The 19,321-nt window shown below is 40.1% G+C and overlaps 1 protein-coding gene across 1 annotated transcript in view; it reads right to left on the bottom strand.

The window, feature by feature from the left end:
* The window catches only part of RYR2 (ryanodine receptor 2), a 697,632-nt gene that overhangs the window by 375,338 nt on the left and 302,973 nt on the right, over positions 1-19,321 (bottom strand). The window contains exons 12-16 of the mRNA XM_039529228.1: positions 18,004-18,160; positions 5,806-5,970; positions 3,555-3,676; positions 2,416-2,599; positions 1,276-1,411 (exon numbers count right to left, since the gene is read on the bottom strand). Coding sequence (XP_039385162.1) covers positions 1,276-1,411; positions 2,416-2,599; positions 3,555-3,676; positions 5,806-5,970; positions 18,004-18,160 — 764 coding nt within the window. The remainder of the gene's footprint in view (positions 1-1,275; positions 1,412-2,415; positions 2,600-3,554; positions 3,677-5,805; positions 5,971-18,003; positions 18,161-19,321) is intronic.

Consider the following 19,321-nt stretch of genomic DNA (forward strand, 5'->3'; position numbering starts at 1 on the left):
GACTGTAACCAAGAGTCAGGGGTGGAGAAGAGACAGGATTCTCTGCACCTTGAGGTCTTCAAACCACAATCTGAGGACTTCAATAACTCAGACATAGGTTAAGGGTTTGTTACAGGAGTGGGTGGGTGAGATTCTGTGGCCTGCATTGTGCAGAAGGTCAGACTAGATGACCATAATGGTCCCTTCTGACCTTAAGTCTATGGATCTATGACTGTGGCAGGTAGGAAGGGATGATTTGGGCGTGGGGGAGATGGGCAGAAAGGTCTGTGCCCACTAGCGAACACTCCCCTGTGTAGCCTGAATGAGACCCAAGATATCCGAGTCTCACCATTCCTGTGTTGCCAGCAAATATCTGAAACCCACTGGCAAAATGTGTGCAACATCCCCCCTCCAGTGCTGGCCTACATATAATGCGACATGATTTAATGTAGCAAAATCTCTGCTTTTATCTGATCCACATTGTGAGGGAAAGAATGGAACAGTCCTGTGGCAGGTTTTGTCTGTTTTATTTGAAAAAAATGGCAGCTATTTGAAAGCTGCTCACAGGGTAAGGAATGTTTAATTAGTTCTGGCAGAGTGTGGGTGAGGCAGGAAAATATAGCAAAATAAATGTAGTTTATGATGGCGATTTTGAAGTTTATTCCATTGTTTCAGAAGTGAAGGATTTATTTTTATAGTCGTTTTGCCCACAACTGAAGAGTAGCCACATCTGGGATCAAAAAATCAGCCAACAGGAGCAGCATATAGTAACAGAACATACCTGTTATAGGCAGGAAGAAGAATACTGTATCCAATTGAAATTATTGCGGGAAATGTTCAGGGAAGAGAAAGCTACTACACAAGTGAAAGTTTGACCAGGACACCAAGACCCTTACAAAGAAGGTCATGGGAACTTTAATAACCACAAGTAGTCAAGATCTTAGTTTTATATCATCCAGAAAACAGCACTCCCCACACAGAGACTGCACTTTTATGCATGTTTATACAGAACCTGACAATGCTGACTGAGACTCTAGGCAACATACAATATAAATATTTTTTCCAACCATGTGAAAAACACAAATGCATAGATCATGGATTTGTCAAGATATCCATTTACTTTAATCAAGGCATACTCACTTCATTTTATTCATAATTATTCTTCCATACTCACTGAAATGGAAGGTCGTCTCCAATATCTAGATAATTTCAACAGCCTTTGGTTTCAGATTTTCATTTCAATTGAATAGATTAGTTTGCTGTCAAAAAATCCCAGAGAACCACAATATGTCTTACCTAGTAATTCATACAAAGAATTCAGAATAGATTTCCAAGTCTCTCCTGCTTCCTTCCCAGCTACGTCAGCAAAATGGGCTGCACTACTGTACACGTGCAAGCGATCAATGCATTCAAGGACAAGGTTGATCATACCCTAGAAAGAAAAATTTCAGGTTTTCAAAGAAGAAAGTATCTCTTCAGTACAAAGATGTCAATATAGATTAAAAGAAGACATGACAAAAAAGAAAAATAAATGTAAAACAGAAAGTAGATATGTAGCAGATGCAGCCAGCTATCTCTGGGGGAAGTTATTAAGGAAAATGATGAAGAATGTTTTACAGTGCTTTGCTACTAGCATATTTGCTCTATGAGTCTTCCAAAGTAAAATTAAATACCCGAGTTCCAAGATCAATTACTAGTGGCACTAGTAAAGTAAGTGGGATAACACATGCTTAAAGTAAAGCACGTGCTTAAGTACCCTGCTGCATCAGGGCATAATCCAGTATAAAGAGAGGGAGCTAGAGTCTTTTAATGACAATAATTACTAATTACATTTGAGAGGAGAACATAAGATCATAATTCAGGGATCCTGAATGGCACCTTAGTAATTCTGATGTTCAGAAAGTGGTACTTTTTTTAAAAAGGGAAAGGAAATGAAACCTTTAATTTCCCCTCCAAAAAATCCAAATAAGTACAGATCACAGGCAGGAGCAGACCCTAAAAAACTAATGGATATCCCACATAAGCAAGGCTAGGATCACATGTGCAGCCATCTCAAAATAAAAACTTTAAAAAATTACTGAAATGATGTATCAGCTTAGATTCTAACAATTGATGTATTGCAACAGAAATTTACTAAAACTAGGCTCAGCATTACAGATTGCCAGTTACATGAATCATCCATGAAACTCTCACAAGAAATTAGATTTTCAAAATGATGCCATTAAAACAGGTAGTTTAATATCAAAATGTCCTCCCAAAAGCTGTTTTCAAAATTGAAAGTGGCCCCTCTAGCATACTGAGCCCCATGGTTGCTCCTAAACCTGGGCTTCCCACAAGACACCCAATGTTATGTTATTGTTAGGTCGAATCAGTTAAAAACCCTACTGGTGTACACAATGTGGGAAGTACAGTAACAACGTAAAGAAAAAAATCTACCTCTTCCTGGAAGAGATTTTGTCGATTCTTCAGTGCTCTTAGTCTGTTCTGTTTGTCTTCATGTTCCAAATGTTCATCTGGCGGGTGAAAGTAGCCGATCAAGTCCTGAAGGCTCAGACTGACTGACTCAATGGGAAAGTCAACTGTGGAAGACTTCACTTTCTTGTTGAGAGCATCAAGGCCCCTAAAGTGAGTTGCAAACACTTCTCTAAGTTTTGGAAATGAATTGCTTTGTCATTGTCTTTTTTTTCTCTTCACTGCTTTAAAATCAGACCTGAGTTCTCTGCTCTAAGACACTGTCCTCTCAATGTTTCCTCCTCACCAACAGTAAGTCAAATGCATTGAGAAAAGAGAGTTGGTAAAGGAGACATATCAGTTCCATTCAGCTTTTTTTAAATAACCAGAATAGATATTTCTCGGTGTTTCACCTCCATATTTGGAGTGATGAAGGAAATATCAGGGACAAAACAAAGGAAACAACTTATACACCTACTCAGAGTGTTTCTGCGTTGTCACCTCACTTACACGCTAAATGAAGAGCTTCATAAGGCAATAAGAATATAAAAATATATCAGCCAAAATGCAGTCACACTCAGTATTTTATTACCCACAACCAGTACAAATAAACAAAATAATAAAAAGCTCTAAGCAGGAAGGACGAGTGCTATAATTGGTGCCCATCTACAACAGTTACTGTACTGTACTGCTACTATTTTATGCAGTGACACTATTGTTTCATTTTTCCTGGCAAAAGCATCAATTTGTTTGTTGATATTATCAAATTTTAACTACAGTTAGAAAATAAAGCAGTGTATGGCCTGCTTGCTAGTCTCCCAAATTCTGGCAGGTGAAATTTTTCTTTTATGTTTAATTTGAACCTTAATGTCAACATTCATGTTTATAAATTTATATCAAGGTTGAAAGAGAAGGGAAGATCAGAAATGGAGAAAATAAATGGACTGTAGTTCTTCTGCAGATTCCCCTTTGCTGATTGTTGATAAAGAATTACAAGGACTGTTATTACAAATATTGGTCTATTTTTTTGCAAAGCTAAATTGCTCACTGTGATGTCAATGATCATTTGGGGTGGGACATGGGAAAGGAAAAGGACAGCAAAAAAGGACCTCATTAAAACATACCTTATAAACCTGTTGAAAAGGAAGACTGTACTACGGATGACTCGTGCTGTATGAGATTCTTCATGCTGAGATCTGGACAAGGTCAACCCATCATCCATGTGGCCTTCATGGTGCATTATAGCCTGCAATACAAACACAAAGACCAGCCATTGCAAAGAAAAAAACATAAGGAAATTCCATGTTCCTTATTTGTAAAATATGTAGTGAGAGGGGAGAGGTGGAGTAAATACAAAAATACACACAGAGAAACCAAAGTTAATTAAAATCAGATTAGCCTGTATTTTACTGCCTGGTACCGTTATACACTAGTATTAATTAAAGCATGTCCAGTTCCATGACAATTTTAGTACTACCACTTCTGAAAGGCTTACTTACAAAGTCATCAGAAGTCAGCATTTTCCACATTAAGGTCACATCTGGAATGTATATGGCTTTACCTCCATAGGAAAGTAAATATATGGGCATAAATTAGGAATAAGAACCATGCTGAACATCAGCTCTTTCCCCTTATCCACCTGCACATAAAACCTTCTAAAATTCAGCCACCTCCAGAAATGAGCTTTTTGCTGACCCTGGCTGCCAACCCTTTTACTGGCCCTTTTTCTTAAAACACCCAGGATCCCTAGAGAAAAGCCTAGATTTGCTCATGACTAACTACTATGTTTTTAAAGGTATTAAATCCCATACACACTAGTGTATTAAAGCATGTTAGTTAACACATTCTTAAACACCACCTATGTTCTACTGTAAATGTTTGGGGATACTTTTTATGTGAAAAAATGTTTTACATACTAACAACATAAATAAACCACACTTTTCTTAACAGAGCTGTGTTTATGTTGATCAATGCACTGTTGTGCTTAAGATTTTACATGCACAAGAATAAAAAATCAAAGTTATGGTTTCCCATTACTTGGCTGCATTAGGCCTGATTAGGGTGATCAGATGTCCCGATTTTATAGGGACAGTCCCGATATTTGGGACTTTTTTTTTATATGGGGTCCTATTACCCCCCACCCCCTGTCCTGATTTTTCACACTTGATATCTAGTCACCCTAGGCCTGATCCAATGTACACTGATTTCAGTAGTAGTCTTTCTACTGAGTTCAATGCATTCTATATCAGGCGCTATGTCCAAGTTGCTGTGCAAATTATAACTTCAAAGTTCCTGAGTGTGTGAGAGTATAAAATCTTAATCATAATATTACATTGTTGTTGTTGCCACCTTCCTGGTTAAATATTTAAAGATGCATTTAAAAACAAACAGAAAGACAAACTGCTGGTGCATTTATCTGATGAACTCATTCAAATAAAATGCTATTTCAGACAAACATTCAAAGTGAATGCAGAGGTTATTTTATCTCAGGCATTTTCTTCATTAAGAATTAATTTCATGCCATTTTAGAAATTTAAAAATTAAAAAAATGTCTTATATAGCATCTGAAACTTGGCTCAAGAGTGAAAAGCACCTTTTCCCTCCTTTTCAATGCTCAGATAATCACAAATAGAATCATCATACTTTATGGGGGGGAAATACGCAGTACACCTCTGGGCTTAAAATAAGAATGAAAAATTTCTGCACAAAAGGTAACACTTTCAAAATATTGCCAACACCTGAAAGCATGGACGTTGAACGCAAGTCCTTTCTCAACCACAACTATAGAACACTGAAGAACTGAATTCTATATGGTACTGCGAGTATTCTCAAACTGTTATATGGTTCTTTCCTACAATGAGCTAAACAGTTTCCCTCTGAGCACCATCAAATTCAAGAACATTTGCAAGCTAACAGCTGTAGACTAACAGTAGTAGTTGGATTTAGTTTTAGTTTTGTTAGGAATTGATGCATGCTGCCATCTTGATTTTCGAGACATGACTACACACACTTTAGGATAGATCTTCATTGCAAGAAATTACATCTTCTTAACTCAGGTTAGCTAACCCTACTTAGCTTACTCAGGTTAAAACAACAGTGAAGACACAGCAACTTGACTTTCAACACGGGTTAGCAGCTTGAGTTAAAAGCCTATAGGGGAGCCAAATTGCTCTGTCTTCACTGCTATTTTAACCTGAGTTAAGACCATACTTTTATTTTATTTTGCAGTGAAGACAATCCCTAATATTTGATATAAAGGATGGCTTAAAATATTTGAGATGTAGAAATTAACTGCAGCCTTTGATTTTCTTCACATTTTTCTCATGTCGCACACAGTTGTGAGTGAATGAAATGTACCTTTATTCACAGTCTTACCTTGCGTTGCACAGATCCCATTCTTACAGATTTTGCATCCACAGACTGGTACGTGAGCCACAGGCCTGTGTCTGCATGTTGTATGTAGCATACTGAGTCACCATACTTTATTTCAGGTGCTCCCATTCCATCAACCTCTTTTCTTATCCCTATATCCAGTTTTTCCTAAAGTGAAAAAGGGAACAAGCACAATTAATCAATAAACACAGCAACAAACATTGAATGCTGGATGTTATTTTCTTTGATTGAAGGAACTGTAAGAACACTGTACACATTGATGTATTCCCTCTTTGCTAAAATGATTAATAAAGGGGGAAGCAATAAAAAACACTAGCTTGTTAGCCAACTACTTGAGTGAAGAGAGAGAGATCTTGTCTACACAAAATCCAGCTGAGCATTATTGAAGAACATATTTTATATTCTATGATCTGATTTTCTAGTCAGTTTAATCCCAGTGAGCTAGCATAAACCCGGTATAAACAAAATGGAGAATCAGACCTTGTATTGGTTAATCAGATTTCAGATTTACTAGCCTATGTTCTCTGCAGAGCATTCCTCAGAGGTACAAATTCTGCTCATTTCACTTAACCTTCAAACAGCAGGAGTTCTGCACAAGCAACACCAGTAGGACGGATCTCAAAGTAGTTCAGGTTAAGAAAACAAGAAAGTCTGCTCCAGTATACAACTGTCTCTCTGAAAACACTAGACATAATAGGCATACTGGGTCAGACCAATGGTCCATCCAACCCAGTAGCCTGTCTTCCAACAGTGGCCAATGCCAGATACTTCACAAGGAATGAACAGAACATGGCAATTTCCAGTGACCCATCCTGTCATCCACTCCCAGTTTCCGGCAGCTGGAGGTTTATGTGTACCTGGTGCATGGGGTTGCATCCATGACCATCTCAGCTAATAGCCAATGATGAACCTATCCTTCATGAAAGTATCTAATTCTTTTTGAACCCACTTATACTTCCGGCCTTCACAACATCGCATGGCAACAAGTCCCACAGGCTAATACGCACCATGTGAAGAAGTAACTCCTTTTAAACCTGCTGCCTATTAATTTCATTGGGTGACCCCTGGTTCATGTGTTATGTGAAGGGGTAAATAACACTTCCATATTCACTTTCTCCACACCATTCATGATTTTATAAATCTTTCAAATCCCCTCCACCTTAGTCACCTCTTTTCTAAGTAGATCAGTCCCCATCTTTTCAATGTCTCCTCGTATGGACGTTGTTCCAGACCCTAATGATTTTTGATTTCCTTCTCTGTACCTTTTCCAATTCTAATATATCTTTTTTGAGATATTGCATGCAGTCCTGGTTGTCCTATTTGAAGTGTGCTTGAACACAAAAGTGACATTATGATATATTCTGTCTTATCTTTCCCTTTCCTAATGGTTCCTAACATTAGTCTTTTTGACTGCCGCTGCACGTTGAGCGGATGTCTTCAGAGAACTATCTGCAATGATTCCAAGATCTCGAGTGCTAACAGCTAATATAAACCCTATCATTTTGTTTATATCATTAGGATTATGTTTTCCAGTGTGCATTCTGTTGTACTTAACATTGAATTTCACCTGCCATTTTGTTGCTATCACCCAGTTTTGTGAAATCCCTTTATGGACTTAATTATCTTGAATAATTTTGTATCGTCTGCAAACTTTACCACCTCACTGTTGTCCCTTTTTCCAGATCTTTTACGAATATGTTGAAGAGCCAGGTCCAAGTACAGATCCTTGAGGGACCTCACCATTTCCCTCTCTCCACTGTGAAAACTGACCCCTTTTTCCCACCTTTTGTTTTCTGTCTTTAACCAATCACTGATCCATGAGAGGACCTTCCCTCTTACCCTGTGTTTGCTTACTTTGCTTAAAAGCCTTTGGTGAGGGACCTTGTCAAAGGCTTTCTGAAAGTCCAAGTACATTATGCCAATTGGATCACCCTTGTCCACATGCTTGATGATTCCCTCAAAGTATTCGAATACATTGGTGGGGAATGAATTCCCTTTACAAAAGCTGTGTTGATTCTTCCCCAACATATCGTGTTCATCTGTATCTCTGATCATTCTGCTCTTTACTATAGTTTCAACCAATTTGCCTGGACTGCCTCTGAAGCCTTTTAAAAAAAAAATCAGCATTACATTAGCTACCCTCCAATAATCTGATACAGAAGCTATTTAAGTGATAGGTTACATACCGCTAATCCCTCATATCCAGCCCCAGCCCTGAGACCAGGGTCTGCCCCAGTCTTGACCACCCTGGCAGATTGTAAGCAGGCCCTGCAGCCCAGTGGGAGCCTTTCCAGTCTCAGTTTTGTTACCTCTGGCTATGCCCTCATAGCCCCAGCCACCGGTCTCAAGGAAGGAGCCTGTTTCAAAAGGTCTCTTAATAGTCCCACAGTCCCTAAACCCGACACCCGTCCACACAATGAAGCCATTTTTGTCGACTTAAAGGCCTCTTAAAATCGATTTCTGTACTCCTCCCCGACGAGGGGATTAGCACTGAAATTGACCCTGCTCAGTCGAATTTGGGGTAGTGTGGATGCAATTCGACGGTATTGGGCTCCGGGAGCTATCCCAGAGTGCTCCATTGTGACCGCTCTGGACAGCACTCTCAACTCCGATGCACTGGCCACGTAGACAGGAAAAGCCCCGCGAACTTTTGAATTTCAGTTCCTGTTTGCCCAGCGCAGCGAGCTAATCAGCACAGGTGACCATGGAGTCCCAGAATCGCAAAAGGGCACCAGCATGGACCGAAAGGGAGGTACTGCATCTGATTGCTGTATGTGGAGACGAATATGTCCTATCCGAACTCCGTTCCAAAAGACAAAATGCCGGAATATTTGAAAAAAATCTCCAAGGCCATGATGGATAGAGGTTATAACAGGGACTCGCAGTAGTGCCGCATGAAGCCTACCAAAGAACCAGAGAGGCAAACAGCCGCTCCGGGTCAGAGCCCCAGACATGCCACTTCTATGATGAGCTGCATGCCATTCTAGGTGGTGCCCCTACATCTACCCCTGTGCTTCCCTCCTTTCCCACCCCTCCCGGGCTACCTTGGCAGTTATCCCCCCATTTGTGTGACAAATTAATAAGGAATGCATGAATCTGAAACAACAATGACTTTATTGCCTCTGCAAATGGAGATCAAAGAGGGGAAGGGAGGGGAGGGCAGTTGGCTTGCAGAGAAGTAGAGTGAACCAAGGGGGCAGGTTTTCATCAAGGAGAAACAAACAGAACTTTCACGCCGTAGCCTAGCCAGTCATAAAACTGTTTTTCAAAGCTTCTCTGATGCACAGTGCACCCTGCTGTGCTCGTCTAACCACCCTGGTGTCTGGCTGCATGTAATCAGCGGCCAAGCGATTTGCCTCAACCTCCCACCCCGCCATAAACGTCTCCCCCTTACTCACAGATATTGTGGAGCACACAGCAAGCAGTATTAACAATGGGAATATTGGTTTCGCTGACGTCTAATCAAGTCAGTAAACTGCACCAGCAATCTTTTAAACATCCAAAGGCACATTCTACCACCATTATGCACTTGCTCAGCCTATAGCTGAACTGCTCCTTACTACTGTCCAGGCTTCATGAGCCATGGGAGCAAGGGGTAGGCTGGGGTAGATGCTGCCAACTGGGAGAGCAGCCTGATGCAGAAGCCTCCAGCTGGCATGATATTCCAGGCAGGACTGAATCTCCATTAGACGAAACTTAAAGAAGAGAATGACCTGGAGTCATTCCCATTTTTGTCCAGGCGCCCGCGACCGACCTCACCAAGGTCAGCCAGGAGCACTCACAGGACGACGATGATTGCTAGCAGTCGTATTGCACCATCTGCCATCCGCAAGGCAAGGCAAGAGGATGCTGCTGTGTAGCAATGCAGTACTGCGTCTGCCAGCAGCACCCAAGAGATATACGGTGACAGTGAGCTGAGTGGGCTCCATGCTTGCCGTGGTATGTCTTCTGCATGGCAACCCAGGAAAAAAAGGCGAGAAACAATTTTTTGCCATTGCTTTCACGGAGGAGGGAGGAAAGTAGAGAGAGGGGCCTGACGACATGTACCCAGAACCACCCGCGACAATGTTTTTGCCCCATCAGGCATTGGGAGCTCAACACAGAATTCCAATGGGCAGCGGAGACTGCGGGAACTGTGGGATAGCTACCACAGTGCAATGCTCCGAAAGTCGATGCTAGCCTCGGTACTGTGGACATACACCACTGACTTAATGCGCTTAGTGGGGACACACACAATCGACTGTATCAAATCGATTTCTAAAAATCAACTTCTATTAAATCGACCTCATTTCGTAGTGTAGACATATCCTTAGTGAAGAAATCCTCCCCCATACAGAAGTAAACAAGGCATCACCCTCATCTGAGAGTTCCAGAAGAACTGCTGTTGCTGCAATTGAGGCTATTGTTGCTGCTTGTACTTGTTGTGTTGTTGCTTCTGTACCAAGAGCTGCTGCAGCTACTACAGTGGTTGACATTGTTTCCCCAGCCATTTCAACAGGGCCTATCTATCTATTTCTGTCTTCAGGCTGTAGTAACTGTTTGTATGTATTCTTCACCAAGTGTAAGCTGGTGGGCACAACGTATTATTTAAACACAAAAACCTGAACAACACAGAACAAAGTGATTCCCCTGACCAACACCAGCTGCAGTCTCCAAAGATCTTTCCCTAGCCTTGCTCAGCTACAAAGAGGACACGCCCCTTCCTTCAAGCCCCTGCAGAGTCATGTGATAGGCTGGTAGCTGTTAACCTTTTCGTGGCTGTTCCACCCTTTCACACCAACACTTTGGGAATGACTAGAATGGTTCTAGCATAGCAACAGCAGCAGTCTGGAAAGGCAGCTTGCTAGTGAAGGCTGTCAGGAGATGTTTGTCTTGAACTAAAGAGAAAAACCTCAATTTAGTGAGGGATTTGCAATGCACTGCTTATGAAAATGGAGTAGTCATGAGTATTAGCAGAAAGTTCTTGTTCACAAATATGACTGGATTTCTACCGCCTACAAAAATTATAAATGCATTTTGAAGCACTTGAAATAAGTTCTAAATTATTGTTCACAGAGAATTCTTACACTTAAGTTTGGTAACATTAGGCATCCTAAGAAAATATATTCATTGATTCATTTTATTAAATTGCTTTTGATGCAGATGCTAATCCTGCTCTGTTTGAATTCCTGAGATGATTTAAATTATTTTCTTCTTCTAATTATTTGATATATTGTAATAGTTGATTTGTTCATGCATCTGATACTGATTGTAGAAATATATTTCTAACTCGTTAATTCATGGGTGTTTGCTATAGATATATTATTTGTTCATATCATTTATCTTAGTGTTGTACTACATTACATTATATTAAAATGTAATACAAACACGTGGCAATAACAAACATGTAAAAATGCAAAAGCTTAGGAAGTTGTGTGCAAATACTGATGCAAGAATCACCACATTAGGTCCCAATGTTACGACTGCCTTGCACTGTAAGCAGGGGGGCCGTTGTCCAGGCTTGCTGGAGGAAGGCAGTAGTGCTTTATGGGGCTGGGGGGGAAACAAGGTCAGAAACTGCTGCAAAAAGGTGGTGTTAGTCAGCTTTGCAGCACTGATTCACCCCCTTAGAATGTAAGGGCGGGAGGCTTTAAAGGTGAAAGCTCTGGCGCTGGAAACCCCGTTCTCCACACGGCAGGCAAGGTAGCAAGTTGTGTGCAAATACTGATGCAATAATCACCACATTAGGTCTCACTGTTACTTGAACAAATAAAAAACTGATTTCAAGCTTCTGAATTGCCAAAAAGCACTTGTCTTTTTTAACTAGAGGCGTTTATCCATGTTAGTATTCTGTACTTCCACAGTCTAAAATTGTCTTTTTCAGTTCAGCCTCCCTAAGACTTTACTACAGACTTTAAGCATAGGAAGTTTTTGTCTCTCTCCTGTGGACAAGAGGTGGAACACTCCAACAAAAACACAATTTGAAAGAGTGGCCGTGTCAGGTTCTGATGTCCAGAAACAGATAAAAGCAGTACACCTCTACCTCAATATAATGCAGTCCTCGGGAGCCAAAAAATCTCACCGCCTTATAGCTGAGACTGGGTTATATCGGGTTTGGTCCGGTATGGCGTACTGACAGGAGCTGGTACGCCGTGCCGGACTGGACCGGCTTCCCCAGCAGTGATTTAAAGGGTCCAGTGCTCCAGCCGCTGCGGGGAGCACCGGGCCCTTTAAATCACCACCGGCGCTCCATCAGCGGAGCTTGGATTGGGATTTAAAGGGCCCGGGGCTCCCCTCAGTGGCCAGAGCCCTAGGCCCTTTAAATCACCGCCCCAGCAAGGCTGCCAGAGCCCCGGCGGGGATTTAAAGGGCCTGGAGCTCCAGCTGCTGTGGGGAGCCGCAGGCCCTTTAAATCACCGCCGGAGCTCTGGCAACGGGGCTTGGGCGGTGATTTAAAGGGCCCGTGGCTTCACACGAAATTTGGATATAATGCGGTAAAGCAGCGGGGCTTTACTGCATTATATCCGAATTCGTGTTATATCGGGTCACGTTCTATCAGGGTAGAGGTGTATTATAAAGAGGACAGGTCTCAACTGAACATGGGTAACTATGGTAGAAAAAAATACATTTACATTTGTCCCTACTAATATAGGGCATTATAACACTCAGTGCATTGTTTTGTTAATTCAAAATGTGTGTTAATAAATGTATTCTGTAAAGTATCATCTTAACATGATATATATGGAAAGGGAATTGAAAGTTTAAATTAAAATATTCAGTACTTTCTTTAACAAATATGAAATTGTTATAGAAAATAAAGACATGGCTAGAATATAGCTGAGGTGGAATGGAAGCTACAACTACGGTTAACATCATTCACTTACTCTATAAAGTTGCATGCTAACAATGTGAAAAGCAGGATCTCAGTCCCCACCCCAATCCAAAGAACATTCCTTGGCAACTAACAAGTCAAGTTTTTGTTTAGAATGAGCTGAAACACATAAATTGTAATCAGTGTTACAAGGCACTCTGGGACCATCAGGTATTGCCCCAGATAGGTCATTCCTATATCAATTGTATAGTATTTGGAATTCTATAGACAGCATGTTGTTGTGTGAAGAATATAGAGGCTAGGAAAGCAAGGGAGTGAAAGATGGATTGTGGTAGATGGGAAACTGGAAAGGAGGAGATAGTGAGAGGAGGCATAGGTATAGGGGAAAGTGGAAGTAGCATGGAAAAAGGAGGAGGTAGTTGTGTGCTGGGCTGCACATGAGGGTAACAGGAAACTGGAGGGTGCTCCAGGGAAAGTCAGAGCAGGACGATGCCTTCCTGGTAATACTTTAGGGTGACCAGACATCAAAAAATCGGGACAGGGGGGTGGGCAGTAATGGGAGACTATATAAGAAAAAGACCCAAAAATCAGGACTGTCCCTATAAAATCGGGACATCTGGTCACCCTATAATACATACGCAGACAGTTTAAACAGGTTCAGAGGACTCATCATATGATTTAATATAAACCAGCTCATCAGAGAGGATTGCTGTCTAAGAAAAGGCTGCAATTATCACACTATGATTTGGTAGTGGTATGATGCATGCTGGGACAATCTCCACATTGTGAAGGACCCCATGCCACGTTATCTGTAATGATACAGCCCTTCATTACATGATCACATGCTATCCCCCGCCTCCCCCCAATAACTGGACATTTTCCCCAGTGTGATTAACTTTATTACAGTTATAAAGCAAGAGCTCTGCATAGTTATATCTCCACCCTACTGAGATCACACTTGTGACATTGTCAGCACACCAACTTCTAAAGGACGCTAAAGTTCAGAATTCTTCACACTCCATTCATTAAATCAGAATACAAAGAACTGAATTCACTAGTATGCTCCACTCCAGTGAAGTAAAGCAACCAGAAACCCATCTTAACCGGACAATTTTAGTTTGAACAATTCTAACAGAATCTTCCAAAATTGAGCCAGGTGAACAACTCTCCTCAAAAGGACATAATCATAAATACAGGTCTTTTTCTGTGCACACCACTTTGTATTTTTAAAGGCTAACATAATAGAATTGTATCTTAATATCAGTGTTGAATGTGCATGATTCAACCTACTTAGACTTGAAAGTATGTTTTACTTCAATATTTCTAGATAGTGCCTGTGCAATATGCATATTAAAGATTCACATAATTAAGTTTTACTCTTGGAATTTTACCCTTTATCATCATCCCCTTCCTGTAATTTTTGTGGCATTTCTTTGACATTGACATTCTATCAGATGTCAATGAATAAAAAGCTAAAGTATGACTTGTGTTTTCAAGTGACATTTTAATGGATTTCCTAAGCTTTTTTAAAAAGAGAGTCAGACTGGATGCGTAATACTTACAAGTGTATCATAATGCAGCATTTTATTAAAATTGACATATTTCAGCCCACTCAAAAATCTGGGGGTGTTTAAAAGTTAATGAGAGAAAAAGAAGAGACTTTTGTATGGGAAAAAAATATGATTTTTAAAACATCAGGACAAACTATTTAAAATGTGCCCCCTCTGAAAACTTGAGATTATCCCTTTGACTATGTCTGTGCCCTTTGACTATGTTCATTGTACAGCTTCCCCAAGCCGGTGCTAAAAGCTACAGAATTGACCAACCTCACACAGTAAATAGGAGAAATTCCCATTAGTCTTGAATCTGTCATCCTTTGTTAGTAGAGGATAGTTGCATATTCCCAAACTACATTAAAAGATACAGTTATGGCATTCAGCAGCCCATAAACAGATATGAAACAGTTGACGATTACTGAATTCTGCATCAGTATTGGTTTGAATTACTGACCTCAAACAATTGTTTGTGAGAAATATTAAAGAAAGAAAGAGAGGGAACTGACAAAAATGTAGATACATAAATGGGCATAAAACAAATCCACTGATCTGAATGCCTGCGAATTTTACATATGGATCAGAACTAAATGGTTTGGACAGTATCTCACATATATTGGTGGCCCAGGTATAGGAGGAGGAGAAATGGTTGTAAATTTAAAAGAAGAAATAAACTATTTTAAAAACCTAATGCATTTTATTTCTGTTTTATTTAACAATGATCATTATTATTCAAATGTATAATTGATTAAACACCTAGAAAATAATCCTTCCCATGTGAAAATGCTGTTTGCTGTTCACAATATCAATTTTCAAATTAAAATTCTAACTATTTAATGTGTGATGAAGTTTTGGGCATCACATTTCTTTATTTTGCTGAGATGTTTAAAGAACATTAATAGGAGAGAATATTCTGATCTGTTTATTCTTTTCTTCAGTTCCTTCTGTCAATCAAAACTGGATCCTCATGTCTAAACTGTAAATACTCCCATACATTTTGTGTTTATTTCATGACACAAGCCTTAACAGTGCTTTCTCAATTGTGCTTGCAATTAGTTATTACCCGCAGAGGCACAGATGTGTACCTCAGAGGTTGTGGAAGGAGGCATTATAACCAAAGAAACACTGGAGTGAGGGTGAACAGGACTTGCTGCACCTGTAGGAAAAATTAGTTGGCTCTCCTGACATATTCCTCCTGCTGATGTTTGTCACTGTAGAGGTAGTCAAGGCCATGCCCAGATACAAGTCAGCTCAGAAGGAATGTATTACAAGCCCATGAGCACAAAGCAAAATTACAGCTGCTTTCTCCATGGGCATTCGTCTTGCATCCGACGAAGTGGGTATTCACCCACGAAAGCTCATGCTGCAAAACGTCTGTTAGTCTATAAGGTGCCACAGGATTCTTTGCTGCTTTTACAGATCCAGACTAACATGGCTACCCCTCTGATTCAGGGGAAAGACACTCCAGACTTCCCTCCTTAAAGAGCTCATTCTGGGACAGCTATGATTTGACCATACTTAAGTTTGTTACTGAAGAGCAAGATATCTGTAAACTTTGGGTTAATTTTTCCCCTACTGCTAAATCTGAGGCCTGACAACTCTATTTCACAGCAAAACATGACACTAATTTAACAAGTTCTGAGTTGCAAACCAAGTGTAATGAATTCATTTTCAGCAATTAAGTGCAGACGCCCTATGGTCTCTCCCCAAGCTCTTCCACAGTCTATCGTTAAAATGGTCTGATTTTGGTCTAAAATTTGATAATCACAAAATTAACATCAAGTCAGAGGTCATCTCCCAATGTGACTTTTCCAGCAGGTTGTTGGGCTATTCCTGAAGCAGCCCAAGAAGGAGACTGACTAGGAGAGTCACAATCGCCTTCTATTCATCCCACTGCTCCTGGGAAGGAGTAAATTGTGCCACAACTATACTAGCTGGAGCATATGTTCCCCAATTGGCCACTATAATTAGACAGACAGATTCCAGATTTTTCCTAGTTATGACTCTTTTCAACACACCTACATGAAGTGGTGGAGGATGTAAAATATGAGGAACTGATTTCCCCCTGCTGCCAGGAAGCAGTAATAGTCAACACAAGCACAAGAGAACATGTTACACCCCCACTGCTCTCTTCAGGCAGCACACAAAATGGGCCACAGTCTTGCCTTTCAGTAACAGTAATAATGATAAATGCTCCTCTTTAACAGATTATCAAAACGTTTGGCCTGAGGCCTCCAAAGATTCTAAAACTTGGGTTGCCTCTCAAATAATAGCTTAAAAACCACTACTAACTGTTACCAGGCAGACTCTAAACTCTGCATTCATAACAATTGGTACAAGTTTACTGAACACTGGGATTAAAAATAAAGGAAGTAGCTCTCAAGAAATTGGATGGTATAAACTTTAGAAACTCAAAGATTAAAATGCCTCAATAAGCAGAGTACTTTAACTAATCAAGACACATGAAGTATTCCCTAGGCTGAAGCCTACCTACAGGTGTACCTTCTACTAAACTACTGTAAATGGAATTTCTGCCCATGTAAGGAATACAGGATCAGACCACAGTACCCTTTTCTCTGTCTAGAGTGGCAAAAAGGGGCAAGAGCAGAGATGAGGATCTCAAATTAGAGTGTAACTTTTTCAAAGCCCACAAGCTAGCTTCCCTTCCACCCAAATCATCATTTATCTGAAGCTTTTGAGCATTCCCCTAAGAATTCTGCATAAACAGGATTTCACTGTTTTTCCTGCCATGTTTGAGGATTCTATGGTCACAGTACTCTTTTTCACAATGTTTTTTTCTAATTGGGAGAGAGAAAGCCATTGTCAGAGGACCCAAACTATAGCCACCAGATCTAGCCACCAAAAATCCCCAACGCCAGATTACACAAAAAAATATATACCCGATTTCAGGTGCTTGATTGTTGTTTATGACTCTGAGTGTACAATGGAAGAAATTATACAATGTCTAAGGAAAATTCCCACAGAAATATTAATAAAATGGTTAAAATTTGTAACAAAACACAAACATTGTAAAGGGTAACTAACAAAGTACTAATTTTGGAAAACTAAAATTTTCAGTGATATTAGGTTGCAACTGCAAACACAAATTGAGTCACAGCACATTTTAAAGTGTTGACCCACCACACAAAAAAAATGTACACTTCCCTAATTTGAAGTACTTACAAAAAATTTTAAACGAAAATGCTGAATACATAATTTCAGCTATCCTAAATGTAGATTAGATTTACAGATAAATCGTTTAATTCAATAAAACTGATTTCTTCATTTAATTTAAAAGAAACAATCATGTAACTGCCTCTCATTTCACCCAATGAACTAAAAACAGTGAAAGAACTACTGAAGTTCCCAGAAAAATTGTTAGAGACACCTGGAGATTTTTCAAAACTGGGTAAGCAGAGTAACAAAACCACGCAGCAGCACTACCCAAGGCAAATAAAGTAATATAGCTTTTTGGAGTTAATTCTATTATTCTGAATTTTCTTATTTATAGTGAAAAAGTAGGAAAATAGGAGGGATTCAGCTAAGTCATGTAGTGGGAGATGTATAAATGCCACAAGGAATGGACAAATGTCATTCAGTTCATAGAAAGCCTAAGGTGCAGCACTGAGTCTGGGCTAACTAAAAGCTTGAACACAGAAGCAGGTAATAGAAGGGGCCCATAGGAATAAAAACGCAATTGGATAGTAGGTAGCAGCTTCACTTCATTTCTCTATTTTTTCCCTAAAGGTATTTGAATGTTCATTAGAAGAGAAATCAAACATTGCCAGGCACATTAATGCTGCATTTGTTTTGTACCTTGGAAGACCGAAAACAAAACGCTGTAGATTTCACGTCAGCTTTCTCTTTGTCCGTAAGAAGAAGACTCTTGTCATCCATGAGGCTTAAATATTTCCCTGTTGTTATATGTCTTAGTCTGAATAGCTGTCCCCATCTAATGTGGCTTCCACTCCACCTAATAAGGCAAGTTCAAAGGAGGATTCTTAAACAAAATGTTTACAATTTAACGTTCTAGACCAAACATATTTAAAGAATCATTATTATTCAGATTAGTTGCAAAATCATTTTAATGTGTTCGCACAGAATGTCAAAGTCCACCCTTCATAGTACAGTATTAACAGAAAAAGCTACAATGTTTTTGGCTATCTGATGTGGTATCACTCCAAAAGATACATGTTTAAATTAGCTTGTTAAAAATATTGTGACAAAAGAAAAAAGTAAATGAATTATGATTTTTTCCAGTCTCAAAGAAGTGGAGACAGGGGGCTTTGAATAGAACCAAGAACACCATCAGTACAGTTTAACAGTTTTTTGTTTTGTTTTTTAATCTTTTCACTGGTAGAAAAGATTACTTTGAGCTGTATTTTCTGCTCCAACAATAAGAAATACCAGCCGAACAGCTTGAAACCTGCATATGCAGTGCCTCTCCCCTATGCCACTCTGCCATAGCTCAAGTCCTCTCAGGTATAACGAAAGGGTGCTGTCAGCGGGATATTTGACAGGAAGTTTAGTTTCCTTTGGTTATTAAAAAAAAAAAAGCTGTTGAAGAAATGGCTGCTTACTGACAGAAAAACAGAAATTATCCACAGATGAATTTCAATAACTAGAGAATTTTACAGACACCCTATTGCATCCAGGAGAGGAGATCTCAGCTCTAAAGTATGAGCCAAGACCAACCACTTCAACATTTTATCCACTTGTAGCTAAGTTCACCTACCTTCCCAGAGCACTCCTCTGCTCAGCTGTCTGTGCCCTCAGACACAGTGCTCACAAAATAATTATAAAACCAATCAACAAGAGCCTGCCCATATGCTTCACATTCCGTAGCAGATAAAGGGGAATAAGAAGGGATGTTCCCACTCTGGAGTTCCACTCACAGTGGACTTCAAATTGAGGCACAGAAAGAGCAGGGTTCCAACTCCCTGCTTCAGACTCAGCCCCCAGTACTAATGTCCTGGCTGTACTCCAGATGTGTTGAGGTACTCCTCCATCAGTGGTCTCTCAGAGGAGCTCTCAGACTTTACTTAGCCTGGAAGTTTGGAGGGAAAGGACCACTCTTTTGTTCTGTTTGTACAGTGCCTAGCACAATGGGGTCCCAGTCCAGAACTGGGGCTCC

Source organism: Mauremys reevesii, linkage group 3, assembly GCF_016161935.1.
Source record: "Mauremys reevesii isolate NIE-2019 linkage group 3, ASM1616193v1, whole genome shotgun sequence".
In the NCBI taxonomy this organism is placed as follows: Eukaryota; Metazoa; Chordata; order Testudines; family Geoemydidae; genus Mauremys; species Mauremys reevesii.